The sequence below is a fragment of the Alexandromys fortis genome, unplaced genomic scaffold (genome assembly GCF_014885135.2).
Source record: "Alexandromys fortis isolate MF-2015 unplaced genomic scaffold, M_Fortis_MF-2015_v1.1 scaffold_214, whole genome shotgun sequence".
Classification (NCBI taxonomy): domain Eukaryota; kingdom Metazoa; phylum Chordata; class Mammalia; order Rodentia; family Cricetidae; genus Alexandromys; species Alexandromys fortis.
The window spans coordinates 496,101-514,025 of NW_026068100.1; the positions used below are offsets into that span (position 1 = coordinate 496,101).

Sequence of the window (17,925 nt, forward strand, 5' to 3'; positions counted from 1 at the left end):
CACAAGTAACTGTCTTTTACTGAAAGTCTCCATGTTGAAAATAATTCCTCGTCCGCAGCCGACTTAGGGTCTCAGGTCCTCTATGAGCTTCCCAACTCTAAGCCTAGAGAACTGCCGTCTGATGAGCGAGGGGTTTGCAGTGTGTGCCCCGCTACTGCTTGGTCTCTGTGCACTTAAAATAATTGATTATTCCGAGTTAATCTGGATAAAGTAACAAGCCACGTTGTGGGGACCATTCGCCCATATACAGTGGTCCTGAAAAGCTTGATGAATCCCTGGTTTCCCACTGGAGCCTTCCTTTCCTCATTGTATTGTTTTTCCTTCATGACAAATGAAAGTCCCTCTCATTTTTTTCGCCCTTCATTGCCTGCCCGCTCCTTCTGGAGCAAGGCAAGACAAGAACCTGCGGTTGGAGGATCACCAATCTTAGTAGCCACTTAGAGCTGGCTGACAGATTGTTCACCTGCTGGCTTTTCAGTCAGTGATTGCTTTTCTGTGCTTTAATCTCCCCATTATCCTTCATTTGCCCTTTAATAAAGTCGAAGCCTTCTCTTCCAGTCTTAACTAAAGAAGAAGGAAAGATGCAGGAAGCTGAGCTTTTTTGTGTATTTTTTTTTTAAAGCTGCTGTTAACGTAAATCATTATCCCAACAGGCTGTACAGGCACTTTTCTTCTTTAGTGTCTTTTTAAAAGACAATATTAAAATTAAAATGAGTGAGTGATTCATAGCGAGGTCTTTTTTTTTCCTCCCTGTTTAAGCTCAGTACATTTCTCCTTAAAAAGTCTTTGGTAATCTTCAAATATTAATGATGGAATAGACATAGAAAATGTTTGTGATAAACGTTTATCAGTCTGTTCTCAGTATTTGTAAATGTATCTAATTGGAGTAATGTAATATATGATAAAGTGAGTTTTTAAAAAACATTTTGAGATTTTTATTTTGTGCATATGAATGTTTGCCTGCATGTATGTATATACGTGCACCATGTGCATGACTGCGGAGGCCAGAGGAGGCTGCTAAGCCAGCATCTCTCCAGCCCCCAATTACCAGGTTTTATAAATGATATTTTCTACCATTAATATCTATTTATCTAGACTGTGGTGACTGAACTTAATTGTCTCTAGCTTAGGAAGCGTATGGTATTCTTTTCTAGGATAAAACTGGCCACAAATCAGAATCCTTTTATACCTCAAAGTCTGAATGGTAGAATGTTGGGGGTGTGGCTCGGGCATGGACTCAGATTTTCCCATGATCACTGGGCTTAGTTACCTGAGCAGATGGAGGAAATGACGTCATTTAGTGTTAGCTGACCACGGGTACCGGAGAGCCAGGAGAGAAATGTTGGTGTAAGTGCTTGATACCTCTGACGTGGAAGAGAATGCTGAAGGTACAGGAATGCCACCCCCTGGTTGACACCGTCAGTCCCAGGAGCTTGAGAGCCATTTGGAGTGTGCAGTAAGGCCGTGGGCACATCGGTAGCGTTGGCAATGTGGATGTCGCTCTGAGTGAGGCTCACAGTTCTGAAAGCTTGTTTACTTATCTCCCTTTGCCAGTAGGAGGCAGTGATATATACAGAGGTGGTATTTGTAGACCGAATTCATGATAACAACACAATAATTCATCAATAAAAATATTTAACAGCTTTTTAAAGCCAGGCAGTAGCCTGCCTCTTTGAATGGCATATAATCTGCCAGCTTTCATTAAAGTCAGTGAATTTAAACAGACCCTCGACAAGCACTCTGGTGAGGTTCGAACCCTAGTAGAGCTATGGTTTTACACGGGCCTTCAGACGGATGAGTCCAAGCCCATGTTGGAGCCAGGTGGGCGTGGGGAGAATGACTGCGGCCTGAGGTCCCCACATGGGAGAGAAGATTTAAGAAAGTCAAGCGATAGAGACATATCCCTCGAGGACTAGGAAAGGGGTCACTGCACAGCTAGGCGAAGGTACTAGAACTTGGCTATTTCCACCTCTCTCCTGCTGGCTTAAAACCAAACAGCACATTGTCTCTTCTTGGAGTGACTTTTAAACGGTTACTGTGAGTTTTCATAATCAGGACCGGGAGGCCTCTGCGAGCTCTCTGACCGTCAGCTAGCCTGTTAAATAAGGGTGTTTATGTGTGAGCTCCTTTGACATCTGCCTAAATGGCATTTCACATCCTTGGTGACCTTGGGGCTTAATCAGTCTTGACTACTCTGTTCCTGCAACTGCAGGTCTCCAGGTGTGATCCAGCCATAGGGCCCTAGGCTGTGACTTCTAGGAGAGGCTCGCTCCTTCAGACTGTCTTCTAGCAAACTGATCCCGAATGTGGCCGTGTGGTCTCTGCTGCTATGGGCTGTGATGTACTGTCTCAAGGGGTCTTTTAACTGTCAAGAAATGCCACTCCCCTGCATACACTGTCCAGTGACGCTGCTTTCATGTACACGGGGACAAAACTCCTTGTATGGCCCTGCCAGTCTTTCCTTTAGCCACCAGCTGTCTTATCTTTTTCTTTTTTAAATAACATAACTCTGTATTGATTCTTTGGGAATGTCACATGCACCCCAATTTCACTCGCTTCCCAGTCCCTACATAGCTGCCCCTCATCCCTGTAGCATCCCACCAAAGGAAACCCCCACAAAACAATACAAAACCCCCACCTTGCTCTTCCATGTTTCCAGCACCTCTTGATCCAGCCTTGTCACACTGGGTGCTGAGGTGTGTTACACCTGAGGTCCAATCAGCCGCATCCATCATTGCAGTGGGTCACTGGTCTGGTTCAAGGCCTCTGGCACACCATCATTCCTGGACCCTCACCGAAACTCCTCTCGGACATCCTGCTGTAGCCCCAAGTGAGAGAGGTTCTGTGGTTATCATCCCTTCACATACTCCAGCAGGGCGTACATGGTGTAGATGTTAGAATGGCCAAACCAAGGCCCAGGATGTGGGGGTCTGGGTGGTAGCTGAGCTGATGTCTTTAGGCCACTGGGACACACGCTCGTGTTACACCCCCCCCCCCCCCCAGGAGAGGGGTAGAGTCAGTTCTCCTAGGCTCATGTCACTGGGGCCAGCTCTGGGGGTTAGGGGGCAGTGCAGCTCTCCTGATGAAGTGCCCACTGAGGGGCGGGGCCATCCATCTCACTGTCAGTCTCCACAGGATAGAAGCACACTGTGTTCAGGACCCTCATCAGACCGATGAAGAAGAGTTTCCGGGCCTCAGTGCGGGGGCCTTATTCTTTGCATTCTATTCTCTGGGTCTGGAACAATCTTTCCATGTGTTTGTGCTAACTGGGCCACTAGAGAGTGTTTCCTTACCACCCAGATTGGTTTAATTTAGTCATCTATGTCTAGGACCGTGTGTAGCTCGGAGTATGAGCGCCATACCTGTGCAGCGCCGTGTTTGCTAGGCGCCCAGAAGGGGACGAACAGAACTGGAAAAGACAAAGCTATTGAAGATGTTCCTAGCTCTTTCCCGGGGATCACAGAGTCAGATTCCCATTACTGCTGCTGCTTCCTCCTCCTCTTCCTCAGTACTTGAGCTTGGGTGGTCTTGGAACTCTGTTTCTGGAGTTAGATTTTCCTGTTTCACTTTTATCTCTGCCACTAATCCTGGACAATCGCTTGACTTCTGTGGCAACACACGGAAGGGGGTAACGAGGAAAAGTTATTTTTGGGAAGCACTCTTGTGGTTAGGAGCTGGAGTAAAGTGGTAATTGGATTTTGATACGGTGCGTTGTCTACACTCAAACTTCCTCAGGTATGAGCAGATCAGAGCCGCACGCAGCTGTGTAAATTCTCACTGCCACAGAACTGGCCAGGAGATAGGAGCCAGGCGAAGATGAAAGGACCACATGGGGTCTCAGCCTCTGCAGGGTGGGAATGAGCCCCAGCAGGGAGGAGACAAGAGCCCCAGTTACCCATCTTGTGTAATCGAAGTTCCTGCCATGCTCACCAAGCATTTGTTTCTCGTCTTCCCCTCACCCCCTCATTCAGTCCTTCTGCCCATATCAAGCCTTGCTTGGACTTTTGCTATTTTGTTTTGTATGAATTTCAATTTATTTCTTGTTTCAAAGACAGCATGGTTCATGTGTCATTGGAAAATTAGAAAATATCAGGAAGAGAAAATATTAAATTTAATGACATATTTATAGTTAACATTTTGATATGCACGGTTCAGACTTTGTGGTTCTATAAATATTTTTGCCCACTTTTAGCAAAATGGAGTTACTTTTCAGTTTCGTTATTTTGATCGTTTTTAATTTTAGGATATTTTTTTATTATAGCTGTTCTAGGGTATGTGACTATAGGTGTGAGTGTGTGTTTCGAATACAGAGAATAAACTGTAAGAATCTCTCCTTTCACGTTCTTGGTCTCAGGGATAAAACTCACTTCCTCAGGCTGGGTAGTAAACCCATTTAACCCACTGACCCTCTCACCAGACCTCTTTTTTGGAGACAGGAGTCCTGAAAGTCCCTTGTGGTTCAGGCCGAGATCCTCCTGCCTCTGCCTCCCAAGTGCTGAGATGGCAGGCGTGTACCAGCAGGCTCTGCTAACAGAATCAGTTACTACATAGTTTTAATGAGTTTTTAACATTTTTTGGTGGTTAGGTAATATTGTATATATACAATATTTTTCGAGACAGGGTTTCTCTGTGGTTTTGGAGCCTGTCCTGGAACTAGCTCTTGTAGACCAGGCTGGTCTTGAACTCACAGAGATCCGCCTGCCTCTGCCTCCCAAGTGCTGGGATTAAAGGCGTGCGCCACCACCGCCTGGCCTGTTTTTTAGTTTTTGACTAGTGTCATGAGTGTTCTGTGAACATTCCTGGAAGCAAAAGCTTGTACAAATTCATTAACTTTTCTCCTAGGAGAAATTCCTAGAAGTGGGATTGTGATGTCAAAGATATGTGAACTGGCACAGGCTAAAGTCATTTGAGAGAAGAGAACCACAATTAAGAAAATGTCTTTGTAAGTTTGGGATGTTTTCTTAATTAGTGTTTGATGGGGGAGAGCCCAGCAATTGTGAAAGGCACCATCGCTGGGCTGGTGGTCCAGGGTTCTGTAAGAAAGCAGATTGGGGAAGCCCTGATGAGCAAGCCAGTAAGCAACAGCCCTCCATGGCCTCTGCATCAGCTCCTGCCTCCAGGTTCCTGCCCCGTTTGAGTTCCTGTCCTGACTTCAGTGATGAACAGTGATATGGGAGTGTAAACCAAATGAACAGGAGCTAGTTCCAGGATAGCTAGGGCTGTTACACAGAGAAATCCTGTCTTTAAAAAAAAAGAAAGAAACGAGAACTTGGAGCTGGAGAGATGGCTCAGTGGTAAAGAGCCCTGGATGCTCTTCCAGAGGACCAGGGTTCAATTCTCAGCATCCATAGGGCAGCTCAAGACTCTCTGTAACTCCAGGAGTTTTCCAACACCCTCACACAGACAAAACACCCAATGCACATAGAATAGAAGTAAATTATTTTTTTTAAAAAAAGAAAGAAATGAGTGCTTGGTACTAGCCACTCGTCTTTGTCACCTAGGCCGTTCTGGTTTTTCTCTGTATCCTACCAGCACATCCTCGCACACCCAGTCTCTTCCCTTTCAGCTCTTGCCCCTTCTGAAGAATACACGGACCGCTTCAGTAGACCTGTCAGTGGATGTCCTCGCACCCCAACCAGCTGGTTCCTCTGTGTCTCTTCCCCTAGGCCTTCCTTCTTTGGTACCTGGTTTGTTGCTGCTCCTCTGGCCTGCCACTCTCTAGTGTTTTTAACACTCTCCTGCGCCTAGTCCACCTAGTTCACAGAGAAGGAAGCCTAGAAGCCATGCTGCAGTTCCTCAGCCACTTCGCAGCTTTCTGTATCACCCACCTCAGCCCTGCTGCAGGGCTGGTCTCACCGTCCCTCCCACCTCAGCCCTGCAGCGGGGCTGGTCTCACTGTCCCTTCACACCTCAGCCCTGCTGTGGGGCTGGTCTCACCATCCCTTCACAGGAGACTGATCTCATGTCCACTCCATCATCTTCCTTCCGACTTCAGCAAGTTTTTCTGTCTCATCCCTCAATATAACAGTAATCTTTCTTTGTGGATTTACTGACCTGTCTCTAGGTCTGATGTTATTGCCCACGTTTCTCCTAAAGTGTAGCTCTCTCTCTCTCTATTCTCTTATATTACTAAGAGCTGTCTCTTGCAAAGTTGGCTTTGTCCAGAAGACCAAAAGTTGTTATATTTGCGCTTGGTAGGCTGCCATCTAGTATATCTGTTCTGTGACATAGTGTCTACTTTCTCATAAACTGTAATAGTGCTTTTGTTGGTTTGTTTTTCCAGGTCAGGGTTTCTCTGTGCAACACTGGCTATCCTGGAAATCACTTTGTAGATCAGGCTGGCCATAAATGCACAGAAATCTGCCTGCCTCTGCCTCCCAAGTGCTGGGATTAAAGGTGTGCGTCATACCGCCTAGTGTAACAATGTATTTTACTTTCTGTCTTTTAGCATGTGTTAACTAAACAGAAATGGTGCTTTGTTCAGACAAGTTCATATGTGGTCCATTTTTTAAAATTTTTTTTAAAGATTTATTTATTTTTGTGATTGTATGTGTATTAATGTTTTGCTTGCATGTATGTACACTATGTGAGTTCCTGGTGCCCAAGAGGTCAGAAGAGGCATCGGCTCCCCTGGGACTGAAGTCACAGGCAATTGTGAGGTGCTGTGTGAGTGCTGAGAATCAACCTTGTCTTCTACAAGAGCAACAAGTCATCCTAACCACTGAACCAACTCGCTCACTCTATGCAACCATTTTGATCCTAGCTCCTCTTTTGCTGAGCGTTTTATAGTGGTTCGCTGTGTCTGGGCTGTTTCACCCGAACTTGGAGGTGCTGTAAAATCACCACTGTTATAAATGGGTCAAAAGAACAATGACTATGGAGTTCTGGAAAATCCAAATGGCGTGCTAGAAAGAAATTCTAGTCATTTAGATACATAGTCTCCCTTAGTCTGTGAGCCATGTCATGACACATGACTTGGGTGTTTGCTTCTACATTTGTTGGCTGTGTCTTACTCTTAGTTGCTGCGAACGAGCATTGACATAGAATGCCTCTCCTTACCTGCTTGGCATGCAATTCATCAGATGTGTGTGATTATTTCTAAGGGGCATCTAACACAGTGAAAGAAGCTTCTGCAGCTGGGGCTGGTGGAAAAGGCAGCAGTGAGTTCACCAGCCAGGTTTGAACTTGATGAAACTTGTATCCTTCCTTGTAACACGTTAATATCCATTAAATCTGTAAAGTAAGGTTGAAGCAGTGTTGATACAAAAATATAGATGTTTGTGGAAACCATGCTGTAAGTGAGTATAGTACTATGTAATTATTCCCATGGCCTTCCAGTCAGATTACCTTGAAAATCCAGAATGATCTTGATGAACAATAGAACATTATGATTTCATGGTTCCTCTGTATACCTCCTACGTAGAGGTATAATGCTTGTATCTAATAGGATTACCAAATTACATACCTTTTTGGTATTAGTAATGTGCCTAAAATACCAGTCTTCACTGGCCAGTTATGGTTTTGAAATGAACCTTTTATACCCATATGGAGTCTTCAGGTTTCTCGTCATTCTGAAAAAGTCAAGATGCTCTTTTTATTGAATTTTAAGTCTTGTTCAGTCCACAAAACAAGAGCTTCTTTCTATACCCCACACAGTATGGTTCTTTTATCTAGCCTGATGCCTTTGCAGGTTGATTTAACCCCATACTTGCTGTCTCAGCACATAGCACCTTCTGCTGCCCTCTAGTCTTCCTCTAGTGAGCCGGACAAGCAGGGCTGCTGGTGCCTGCTCTGCAGGACGGCAGGACAGAGGGGCCCGGAGCAGTGACAATGTGGAAGCAGACCAAAACAGTTGTCCCGGTTCCCTGTGGTTCTTTGGGAGGGATGGGCCAGTTGGTGAGTTCCTCAAAGGCACCCTTTCTTAGAACATTCTTGGGAAGATGACCAGAATTGGGTATCACAGCTTGGTCCCAGTCCCAGTAACTCTTCTATAACTCCCACCCAGGTCTTTGTTTCCAGTCTGGGCTTCCATATTAGTGTCCTCCGGTGCTGCAACAAAATAACAAAAGCACATGTCTTTAAAAGTTTCCGAGATTGAGTCCCATCTGCTTCCCTTCTCATCCCGCTTTCCCTGGTCTGTCCCAGTGAGGCCTGGAGCAGAGGATGAGGCGTTCTGGGCAGGTATCCTCTTGAAGTACTTGTTCCTGAATGTTTGTGCCTTCTGCAGGACATACTTTGGAAGGTGAATGGTAGGGAGATTCTGGATGGAGCAAACTCTTGAGTTTTTTTTTTTTTCTTTGTAGCGATTATTATGGTAAGGTAGCACTCTGGGAAACAGCTAAGTGTACTTTGTAGCACTTATACAAACGTGATCTCTCCTAGGAAGTTTCAGAGGAAGTAAGTGTTCTGTGGAGCTGAAGGGAATACTCCTACTTTCTTCCCTTATCCCCTTCAGAGACTTGGACTTTCCCAGTACATTAGTGGAATATTTGGACTTTTATAATAAAACTTATTGGGGAAAGACCTTTGCTCCTAGAAAGTCTTTTTATGGACCTCTTTCCTCTTGTCAAGTCATGGCGTCCTGACCTTTCCTGCGCGTCCTGTAGCACAGATTTGCTCGTGTTGTGACATTCCTCAGAAATTCTCACTCTCACTCACTCCTTTATTTTCCAAGAATCGCATGGTCCCTTTCTTGCCTTTAAAACGACCTCTGGTCCTCCGGCATACTGTTATCTTATGTGTACGTCAGTGTCCACTGCAATTGCCATTTCATTGTACATACCCCAGCTTTGCCGGTCCCCTTTCTGCCTCAGGTTCCTTCATGTCTTCTTGTACAGTTGAGTTTTACTTCTTTTTTTAGTGCCCAGTTCTGGCTTCAGTTTGCCCACAAAGCTTTCCTTATAATTTTTTTTAACGAGTCAGTGTGTGCGCATGTGTGACCATGCGCATACACACATGAATACAGAGGCCAAAAGAGGGCATTGGATTCACTGGAGCTAGAGTTAAAGCCCATTGTGAGCCACTGCTGTGGGTGCTGAGAACTGAACTTGTCGCTGGAAGAGAAGCAAGCTTTTTTAACTGCCGTGCTTTTGCCCAGGGAGGGTCCTCCCCTCCTAACTCTGCTCTCATTGTATTTGTCCCTTCATTTGGATTTATCTTTTCTGTGTACTGTCCCCAGACTAGTGCTAATTGTTTTTTGGGAACCAGAAGTTCCCTGAGTCTCACTATGGGCCTGATCTAGCTGAAGTTCCCTCTGTAGCATCCCTACTTCTCTGTGTGGTCAGGAGCTGCCGGTAAAGTTGGCTGCATGTGCTGTGTAAGGCTGTTAATAGCGAGCAGGTCTATTTCTCTGTTGCCATCACTCTAAAGTATCCAAGCTTTAATCCCAGAACCCCGCAATGTGTGAGGGAAGACTGAGGTCTCAGGTGTGGAGGAGACAGAAATCACAGGGCAGTTAGTGTCTGCCCACGTGCTCCGCCCCACCCTCCTTCACTTCTGTACACGATTGCCTCGCTGGGTGTGCGAGCAAATGCTAAGTGCTGATCTGCTAATTTGGAATTTGCAGTTTGATAATGGCATCCGATTGTTACTTCAGTGTTTGGTTGTGTGGTTTTATTTTGTATGGTTTTATTTTATAACTTTTTATATTTTTTTTATGTTGCAGGTTAATATCCTTCCAAGAATTTGTAGCATTTGAATCTGTTCTGTGTGCTCCCGATGCCCTGTTTATGGTGGCTTTCCAGCTGTTTGACAAAACCGGCAAAGGAGAGGTTACTTTTGGTAAGGAACACAGTGGTGGGAGCATTTCTTTGTTTTAGAAATGAAAGGGACCAATACACACTTTTTAAAAACATTTTTTATTTTATTGAAAATCCATTTTTTCCTCACATAAATATTCTGATTGTGGTTTCCTTTCCTCTTCTGCTTCAATCCCCTACTTCCCCCCCTCCCCTCCCATCCACTTCACTCCTTTTCTGTCTCATTAACAAACAGATTTCAAAGGGATAATAATATCATATGATAAAACAAAAAAAATGACACCTCAAGTTGGACCAAAAACAAAACAACAACAAAAAACAGAAGAAAAGGGTCCAAGAGAAGGCACAGGAAACAGAGTAACTTGTTTACAAACTCAATAATCCCATAAAACACTAAGCTATAAGCCACAGTATATCCATTAAGAACCTGGTGCAAACCTACTCAGGCCCTGTGCCTACTGCCCCATCTCTGTGAGTTCATATGAGCTTTGCTTATGTTGACAGAGAGGGCCTTGTTTTCCTGGTGCCCTCCATGGCCTCTGCCTCATACACCTTTTCCTCTAGGTTCCCTGAGCCCTGATGGGAGGGGTTTGATGGAGACATCTTATGTAGGGCTAAGTGTTCTGTCTGGCTGTGGGTCTCTGTGCTTGCTCACATCTGCTGCAGGAGGAAGCTTCTGATGATGGCTGAACAAGGCACTGATCATGAGTAGAGCAAAATGTCATGGAGTCATTTCAGCTTTCTTTTCATTGCTATTTTTCCTTCCTTCCTTCCTTCCTTCCTTCCTTCCTTCCTTCCTTCCTTCCTTCCTTCCTTCCTTCCTTCCTTCCTTCCTTCCTTCCTTCCTTCCTTTCAGAACAGTAGTATTTAATTTTGCCCTAGGTCCTGGGGCTATCTATCAGTTTCATCTTGTGCAGTGGGCCTAAATCAAATCAGACATTGGTTGGTTACTCCCACAGGCTTTATGCCACCATTGCCCTAGCATCTCTTGCAGGAAGGATATCATTGCAGATCAAAGAATTTGTGGCTGGGTTGACGCACACACATTCTCTTAAGAAGTTAGCATGCTCCTTTAAACAGTGGTCCACCGGGATCTGTAGCTCACACATCTTCCTCTTCGCAGAGGAAGGACTCTGCTCTGATGGAGCTTTAATACTTTAGTTCCTAGGTGGGCAGCAGTGGCCAGGAGTCCTGGCACAGTCACAGTAACAGCTAGAAAGATCTTGTATCCACTTTCCTCTCTGAGCTATGCTTTCCTCTGCCGGGGTGATGGTCAGCCTCCCACCACCAGACGTTCCCACACACCCAGTGTTTATTGTGGTCACCTGTCCTCGCAGGACAGGTCGCTGGTGTGGAATGGTCCTGTGTACCATGGGCTTCGAACTGGTCCTCACCAGCTCCTGCGCTTCCCAGCGGCTGCGTTTTCAGTTTTAAATGATGACTGCATCTTCATCAGTGTTCGCTGCAAGGCCGTAGCAGATCTCCCAAGTTTAGAAGTAGAAGGCCTGGAGGTGCTGAGACTGGAGTGCGCTTTAAAGTTCATAGCTAATGAAGTTCCGGAAAGTTCTATGAGTGCCACGGACTAAGATTTCTGGGAACCCGCTGCCCCCTTGCCTAGATAGAAGCATGGGGCCCGTTGATCATGTGGATTGTACTTTAGGGTAAATGGCCGATGTAACCGTGTGTGTTTTCTTGTTGCTGTGACCACATAGCTAACAAAAGGCAACCTAAGAGAGAAAGCAGTGACTTTTGCTTACGGTTTGAGGTGCACGTCTATCTAGGGAAGGCACTGAGGCAGGAGCATGAGACAGGAGCGTGAGGCAGCTTGTCACTTTGTGTCCAGAATCAGGAAGCAGGGAGCTGACTTCAGAATTCCACTCATTTTTCAGTCTGAGACACCAGGTGGAATTGTGCCACGCACATTCAAGGTGGGTCACCCCCTTCTCAGATAAATCTTTCTGGAAACACCCTCATGATACATCCAGAAGAGTGTGTCCACGTGATTCTAAAGGCAAGTTTTTATGAAGGTTAATCATCACAGTGCCCATTTTAAATGTTGATTCTGTTTTCTGATTTTGGGGTGTGCCTTGTTTTGGTGTTTTGTGGGAAGGGCACAGATGAGGGACAAATACAGATGATGTCGCACAGTGCAGGTTCTCAACCAAGCATAGTTCACCACCTCAGCTTTGCTGTTTCGTCCCTCTGCACAGTTGTGTCCATTTCTTATCAGAAGTGGAGCTAATAATGCCATAGGTGAATTGATTGATTGTACTGGCCTTTTGCGCAGAGCTTTCCAGGTCCGCAGCAACTGTGTCCACACAGCTTCTGGCAGAGCAGCCCTGAAAAGGCACCATGCAAGTCTTCAGTGAGCCCGTGAGCACCAGCTCAGGGTAGCGTGGAGCCGGTGGGAGTTGGTCTAATGACCTTGTTATGGCAGTGTTACCTTCTGGGTCCCACGCAGTGCAGTGTGTTGCCTCTTCTGCTTCCTTTGCTCTTCCAAGTTTGAGTAGAAATGGGAGGAAGCTGGGTTGGGGTGAAGAAAGTAAGGAATGAACTCCTGATACATAACACTCTTTTGGTCAAAGGGACAAATTGACAAGGGATATTGGTGGCAACAGCCATGCTGGTGGAGGAAGCACACAGTGTCAGTTACTTTTCTTGGCTGAAAGAAAGTTAAGGAGGGGAGAGTTATTCTGGCTTACAGTTACAGGAGCTACAGTCTCCAGCGGGAAACATGTGGTGCAGGAGTCTGTGGCTGGGTATACTGCACACAGTCAGAGGCAGGGAACCGACAGGAAGTGAGGTCTGTCCTGATGACATCCATCCCCCAATGAGGCTCTACCTCCTACAGGTTCTGCCAACCTTCAGAACCCACTGCTAACTGGATACCAGGTCTTAAGAAACACAAGCCTGTGAGGGAGACTTCACTTTATCAAGAGACCCCGACTCTCCCAGCACAGGGGAGGTGTTAGGACAGAGAAGCAGGGCAGACACACAAGAGTCACCCATGGACTTGGAAAGGACAGCATTGTGAGGATGATGGGTGGGTGAGTGATTTTAGCTTTCTGAATGTTATCTATAAAGCAGACACTGTGCCTCCTCTTTCCAGCCCACATGAAAAACATCGCTGCATATGGGGCGCTATGTGAAAAGTAAAGGTCTTTATAAAAATGATAGTATTAAAGCAATAGCCTGAGTAAAGCCCCCCCCCCCCGTCTTGATTACTTTTCTGTTGCTGCAATAAGGCACCATGATCAAGGTACTTTATAGAAGAAAGAGTTTAATTTGGGGCTTATGGGCTCGCAGGTTAGAGTCCATGATGACATCTCAAGGTCATGGTGGCAGGAACAACTGAGAATCGATATAATAATCCCTAAGCAGGAGGTTGTGGTGGGGAACAGACAGAGACAGACTGACATTCTGGAATGGCTCCAGCCTTTTGCAAACTCAAACACACATTTTCCAACAAGACCATACTTCTAGTCCTTCTAAAATAGTTCCACCAGCTGCAGAGCAAATGTTCAAATAAATGAGCCCCTGGGGACTGCTGTCATTCAAGCTATGATACTTATCTATCTTTTTCTTAGTCTTTGGGAAATTCTTTGACACAGTAGTGCTACCATAATTCATCTGCGGTGTGCTGAGCACTGTCCATCTCTCGGGCCATGTGAGATGGACAGTCCCAATTCTGGGGTGTTCACATTCTGTTTATGCCATCAACTGCCTGTGACTGGTGCAGAATGCACAGCCCCTCCACCACTACCCTGCCCATACATAATTCACATTGTATCATCACTTAAATACGGTGACGTGTTGAATGCATGTCCTGTGTGCATTTATGATAAATCTGTTAGGAGCCCCCATACCGATCTCGTTAAAATATGGCCTAGGTAGTCTGAACCATTAACCCGAGATGATTCCAGTGAAGAGAAGCGCACAGTACTAAAGGATCCAGATAACCTTTGAACTGCAGATTAATACCAAGGGTCTAACATTTTTCGCGGGATAGGGCTGTCATGTAGTTGTTCAGGGAAACAGAGTCAAATGGGCAGTGGCAGCCTAAGGACTTTGTACAACAAGTGCTCTAAGAAGTTAGCAATGTGTTCTGGGAAATTCATCATAGATCTGAAGAAATAAAAACAACCAGGCAGCCACACGGCAGTGGGGTTGGACAAGCCAAGAGGACTTTCCTCCTCAGTCCTGGTGTCACCAGCCCGAAGTCCTCAGAGAACAGAAGTCCAGGTGCATAGCCTGCCCGAGTGTCTACGTGAGGCTTGTTCACGTGCTGCCCTTAGCCCTTAGAAATTCCATGTCTAGCCTGGACCTCTTGCATCTTTGGAAGTGGTGAATGGCAGGCGTCCCAGACTGGCTCTGTCCACTGTGGTGATCATAAAGGGGGCGTTGTTTCTGCACTGTACTCTGGCCACTTGGAACTTTTCTCTGGACCACAGGGAAGGTTTGAGAGTGGTCTCACTCCCTGCCCACACCCCAGCCTTACATTTCATCCAGGGTGAGAGCAGGTGCGCTCCTCACCTGTTGGTGGACAGGGCTTCCACAGGAGATCGGCTTCTGCAGGAGGGGTCGGGGTGCACCAGTGCTTGTCACCAGTGCCATAGGCCCACCTTCAGTAATGCTGGCGTGCTACTCACCCAAGTCAACAGACAGTGTGACATGTCACAAAAGTCGTACTCCAAAAACCCTTTCTCTCTCTCTCTCTCTCTCTCTCTCTCTCTCTCTCTCTCTCTCTCTCTCTCTCTCTCTTTCTTTCTTTCTTCTCTGAAATCCTTCCCTATGTTTGCTACAATGAAAAGACCCCAATTAGGCCAATTTTCTTCTTTCATATCCAGCTCATTACTTTCTGCTTCCTGTGAAAACATTCACCTTTGCTATTTTTGTTCTCACTATGCTTTCTTCTTTTCTTCTTCCTTTGTCTCTACAGATGTAATCCAGGCTCTCTGCACATCAGCCGGGTTCTCTACCATTCTGCTTTCTAGTTTGATACTGTTATTTACAAGTAGCATTTTATATGAACATGTTGGTGACAGGATGTCAGGATAAGTGAAATATTCTAGATAATAAGTTGTGATTCTATATATGTAGAGAAAAGAATGTTCTAAATGGTTTTATTTGAACTTTAGCCTATATCATGGTATTTTTTTCAACTTTTGTTTTTAAAGCATACTTTCCTGACATGTATTGTGTATAGCAGGCATGTAAATTGTCAGCGATCATTTTAATGAAATTTATATGATGTGGCCATTGTCCATTTCAAAGATGACAGAGCCAGAGGTGGGAAGGACTTTGCCCACTTCCAGTGGTTACAGCTTGCTTTCTTCACTATCAGTTGATCTTGCTTGTTTTTAAAGTTTTTGTAAATGGGACAATAGCAAAGATACGTCTTTAAGGACTTCTTTGTCAGCGCTGGGGAGGTGGTGATTAACATAGTTTTCAGAAGAACAGTACTGTTACTAGTACCTATGCCTGTGGGTCATAGCCACCTGTACCTCCAGGGCTCTGATGGCATCTTCTGGCTTATCTAAGGAAGTGCGCACGCGCGCGCACACACAGATGTTGTTCTGTGTGGAGATGGTAGCATTCTGTGTGGATAGTGCAGAACAGTACCACAGCTGCTCATATATCCTTGACTGAGGGAAAGTCTTTCTTTATGGGAGAGAAGGTTAACCCGCTGCGATCAAGCAATCTATAACACACAAGCCAGGAAGACATTATACTAACCAAAGACAGCCAGCCATCAAAGGATATTTGCAGTGTGTAATTCCATTTTCTTTGAAATTCCTAGGATAGGTTCACACAGGAAGAAAGTAGAGTGATGATTGGCAGGACTGGGAGAAGACAGGAATGCGGGTTTAGTTTTTAATGGATACAGAGCCTTCCGTTCTGCAAGATGAAAAGATTTTGGGGTGGGCGGTGGTTTCACAGCAATATAAATTCACCTAATGTAATAGAACTGCATACTTGCATGAAGTTAAAATTGTAATATATATTATACTATACAATATATTATATATAAATAGTCCCGAAATTACGGGAGGAATTAGGAGTACTGAAAATTGAAGTTTTTACAGCTAGACTTTGGAGTCAACAGGTGTGAACTCACTGGATGTGTGCCTTTGCTTTCTTAGAAGTAAGGCCTGCTGGTGCCAGGCAGTTCCCGTACAGTGAAGACCAATGTGGGCCTGGTGGTGCACTGGTGACTTTTCTCTTCATTACTGGATAGAGCCCTCTGCAGCAGAAGTGCCACAGACTCCGGCAGTCATCTCTGGCTACTTAGTCAGAAGAATTGGAATCACATTGCGAAGTGATAATCAGCACTCTAGCCAAAATATGAAAGGACTCGAATAACTAGTAGCCCTGATTAACAAAATGAAAGCTGTTCACTCAATGAAGTGTTAATTTGGTTAAAAGAGAATACCTGGCATACACAACATGAAGAACCATGAGGACAAGCCAAGTGAAAAGGCCCAGTTTCAGGTAGACAGGTGCTGCAGAGCTGAAGACGTAGTGTTCATACACAGTAGTGTAGCTACTGGGTACTGGAGACGATGTAACATTCCAAATCAAAGGGCATACATTCCTAGTAGGCATGATAAGTAAGTTGTAGAGATCTGGTATATCATTCATGGCTCTGCTTCCTGCAGATTCTATAGCCTCGCCGAACAGCACTATCCCCTGGGTGCCAAATGTTCAAATATGTGAGCCTATGGTAGACAGACCTATTTTTATTCAAACTACCACAGCATCCTTAGCCGTATCAGAATGACTTGGAAAGATATAGAGACATAAAGATTTGGGATGGTGGAGGCCACTTTCCCAGGAACAAAGAATGGCCATGGGCCAGATGCTAAGGATGGGGGTGTGCGTGGCATGTTTTAAAAGCAGAGGGGAGAACCCATGGGAAACAAGTGAGGCAGGAGGAGCCCATGGGGAGAAGTAGAGAACTAACAGGTTGAACGCTGCAGAGAAGGGAGGGTGTGGATTCTGCTGATGAACGTGGGAAGCTGCTGCTGGATTTCCTATCAGAAGAGAGACAGATGTGGCTGGTGGTGAACAGGGTCATCCTGATTTTGTATTGAGAGAAACTGAAGGGGCCTTTGAGGCAGGAGAAACCATGTAACATCAGCTATAGGATGCGGGGCAGGAGTTTATCTTATAGGAGAGGTAGTTGGGAACTGGTTCTGGTTCTTCAAAGCACTGGTTCAGGACCATGACAACGCTTGGAATTGTGTGTGTGGGTGGTGATGAGGCTGAGTAGGGCAAGGCTCAAACACATCTGTCTGTGACCTTTGTGTGTTTGAAGCGGGGAGATAGAACCTCTCGTGTGTGTAGAACAGCTGGCTACGTTGTCAGTTCCTGGCCAGAGACAGTGAGACTCTGCCACAAAACCAGAAAAAAAAAACACAAGCCCCAGAAACCAGTCCAGTCTTGCCCTGTTATTAGAACGTACAGTGATGTTGCCCTTTAATTTTTACTTCAAAAGATGTTGTTTAATTTGACATAACGTTTCCTGTGCATATTAATAAGGGCCATGTGGCAAAGTCACTGTTAGACAGTCAAAAGCTCAAGCTTCTAAAGGCACTGAGAAGTCCTGCAGGAGGAAGAAATCTGTTTAACGTTGCTTAAACAAGCTTTGGGGAACAAGTTTGAACGTGGCCTTTCTGTTTGTGTCACACTATGCAAAATCCATAAAACTGAGATCATCGCTAAACTAGTTCATTCTTAATTCCAAGCTGTTTCTTTTCAGCTAGCTTATTCTCAGACGTGAGTGATACGTAGAGGGACCCTCCCTGGATTCGTGTAGAGTCTGTCCCTGAATCCCCATCGACAAACCTGAAATCAGTGCGCACTGGGACAACAGGCGTGCTAGATGACATAGGAAATACATTGCAACAGCCCGCAGGGGAGGTTGCAGGAAGGGTTGAGAGTTAGCAGGATGGGAACACGAACGGGTAAAGGCAGACTTTATAGAAGACTGGGACATCCCCAGTGTAGGCCTAGATGGGAAACGTGAGGCGTAGTCTTATGAGTTCAGTGTAAAAGGAAGCCATTTGTGACTACCTTGGTTAAGACTGATTTCAGATTTGCCCTTTCACAAAGGTGATATTCATTTTGTTGAAAGAAACATAGTGAGTGTCCTACACTAAGTAGA

At 45.4% G+C, this 17,925-nt stretch overlaps 1 protein-coding gene across 1 annotated transcript in view; it reads left to right on the forward strand.

Annotated features, from left to right (window-relative positions):
- Positions 1–17,925, forward strand: part of Slc25a13 (solute carrier family 25 member 13) — a 176,006-nt gene that overhangs the window by 53,577 nt on the left and 104,504 nt on the right. The window contains exon 4 of the mRNA XM_050123834.1: positions 9,665–9,780. Within this exon, the coding sequence (XP_049979791.1) occupies positions 9,665–9,780 (116 nt within the window). The remainder of the gene's footprint in view (positions 1–9,664; positions 9,781–17,925) is intronic.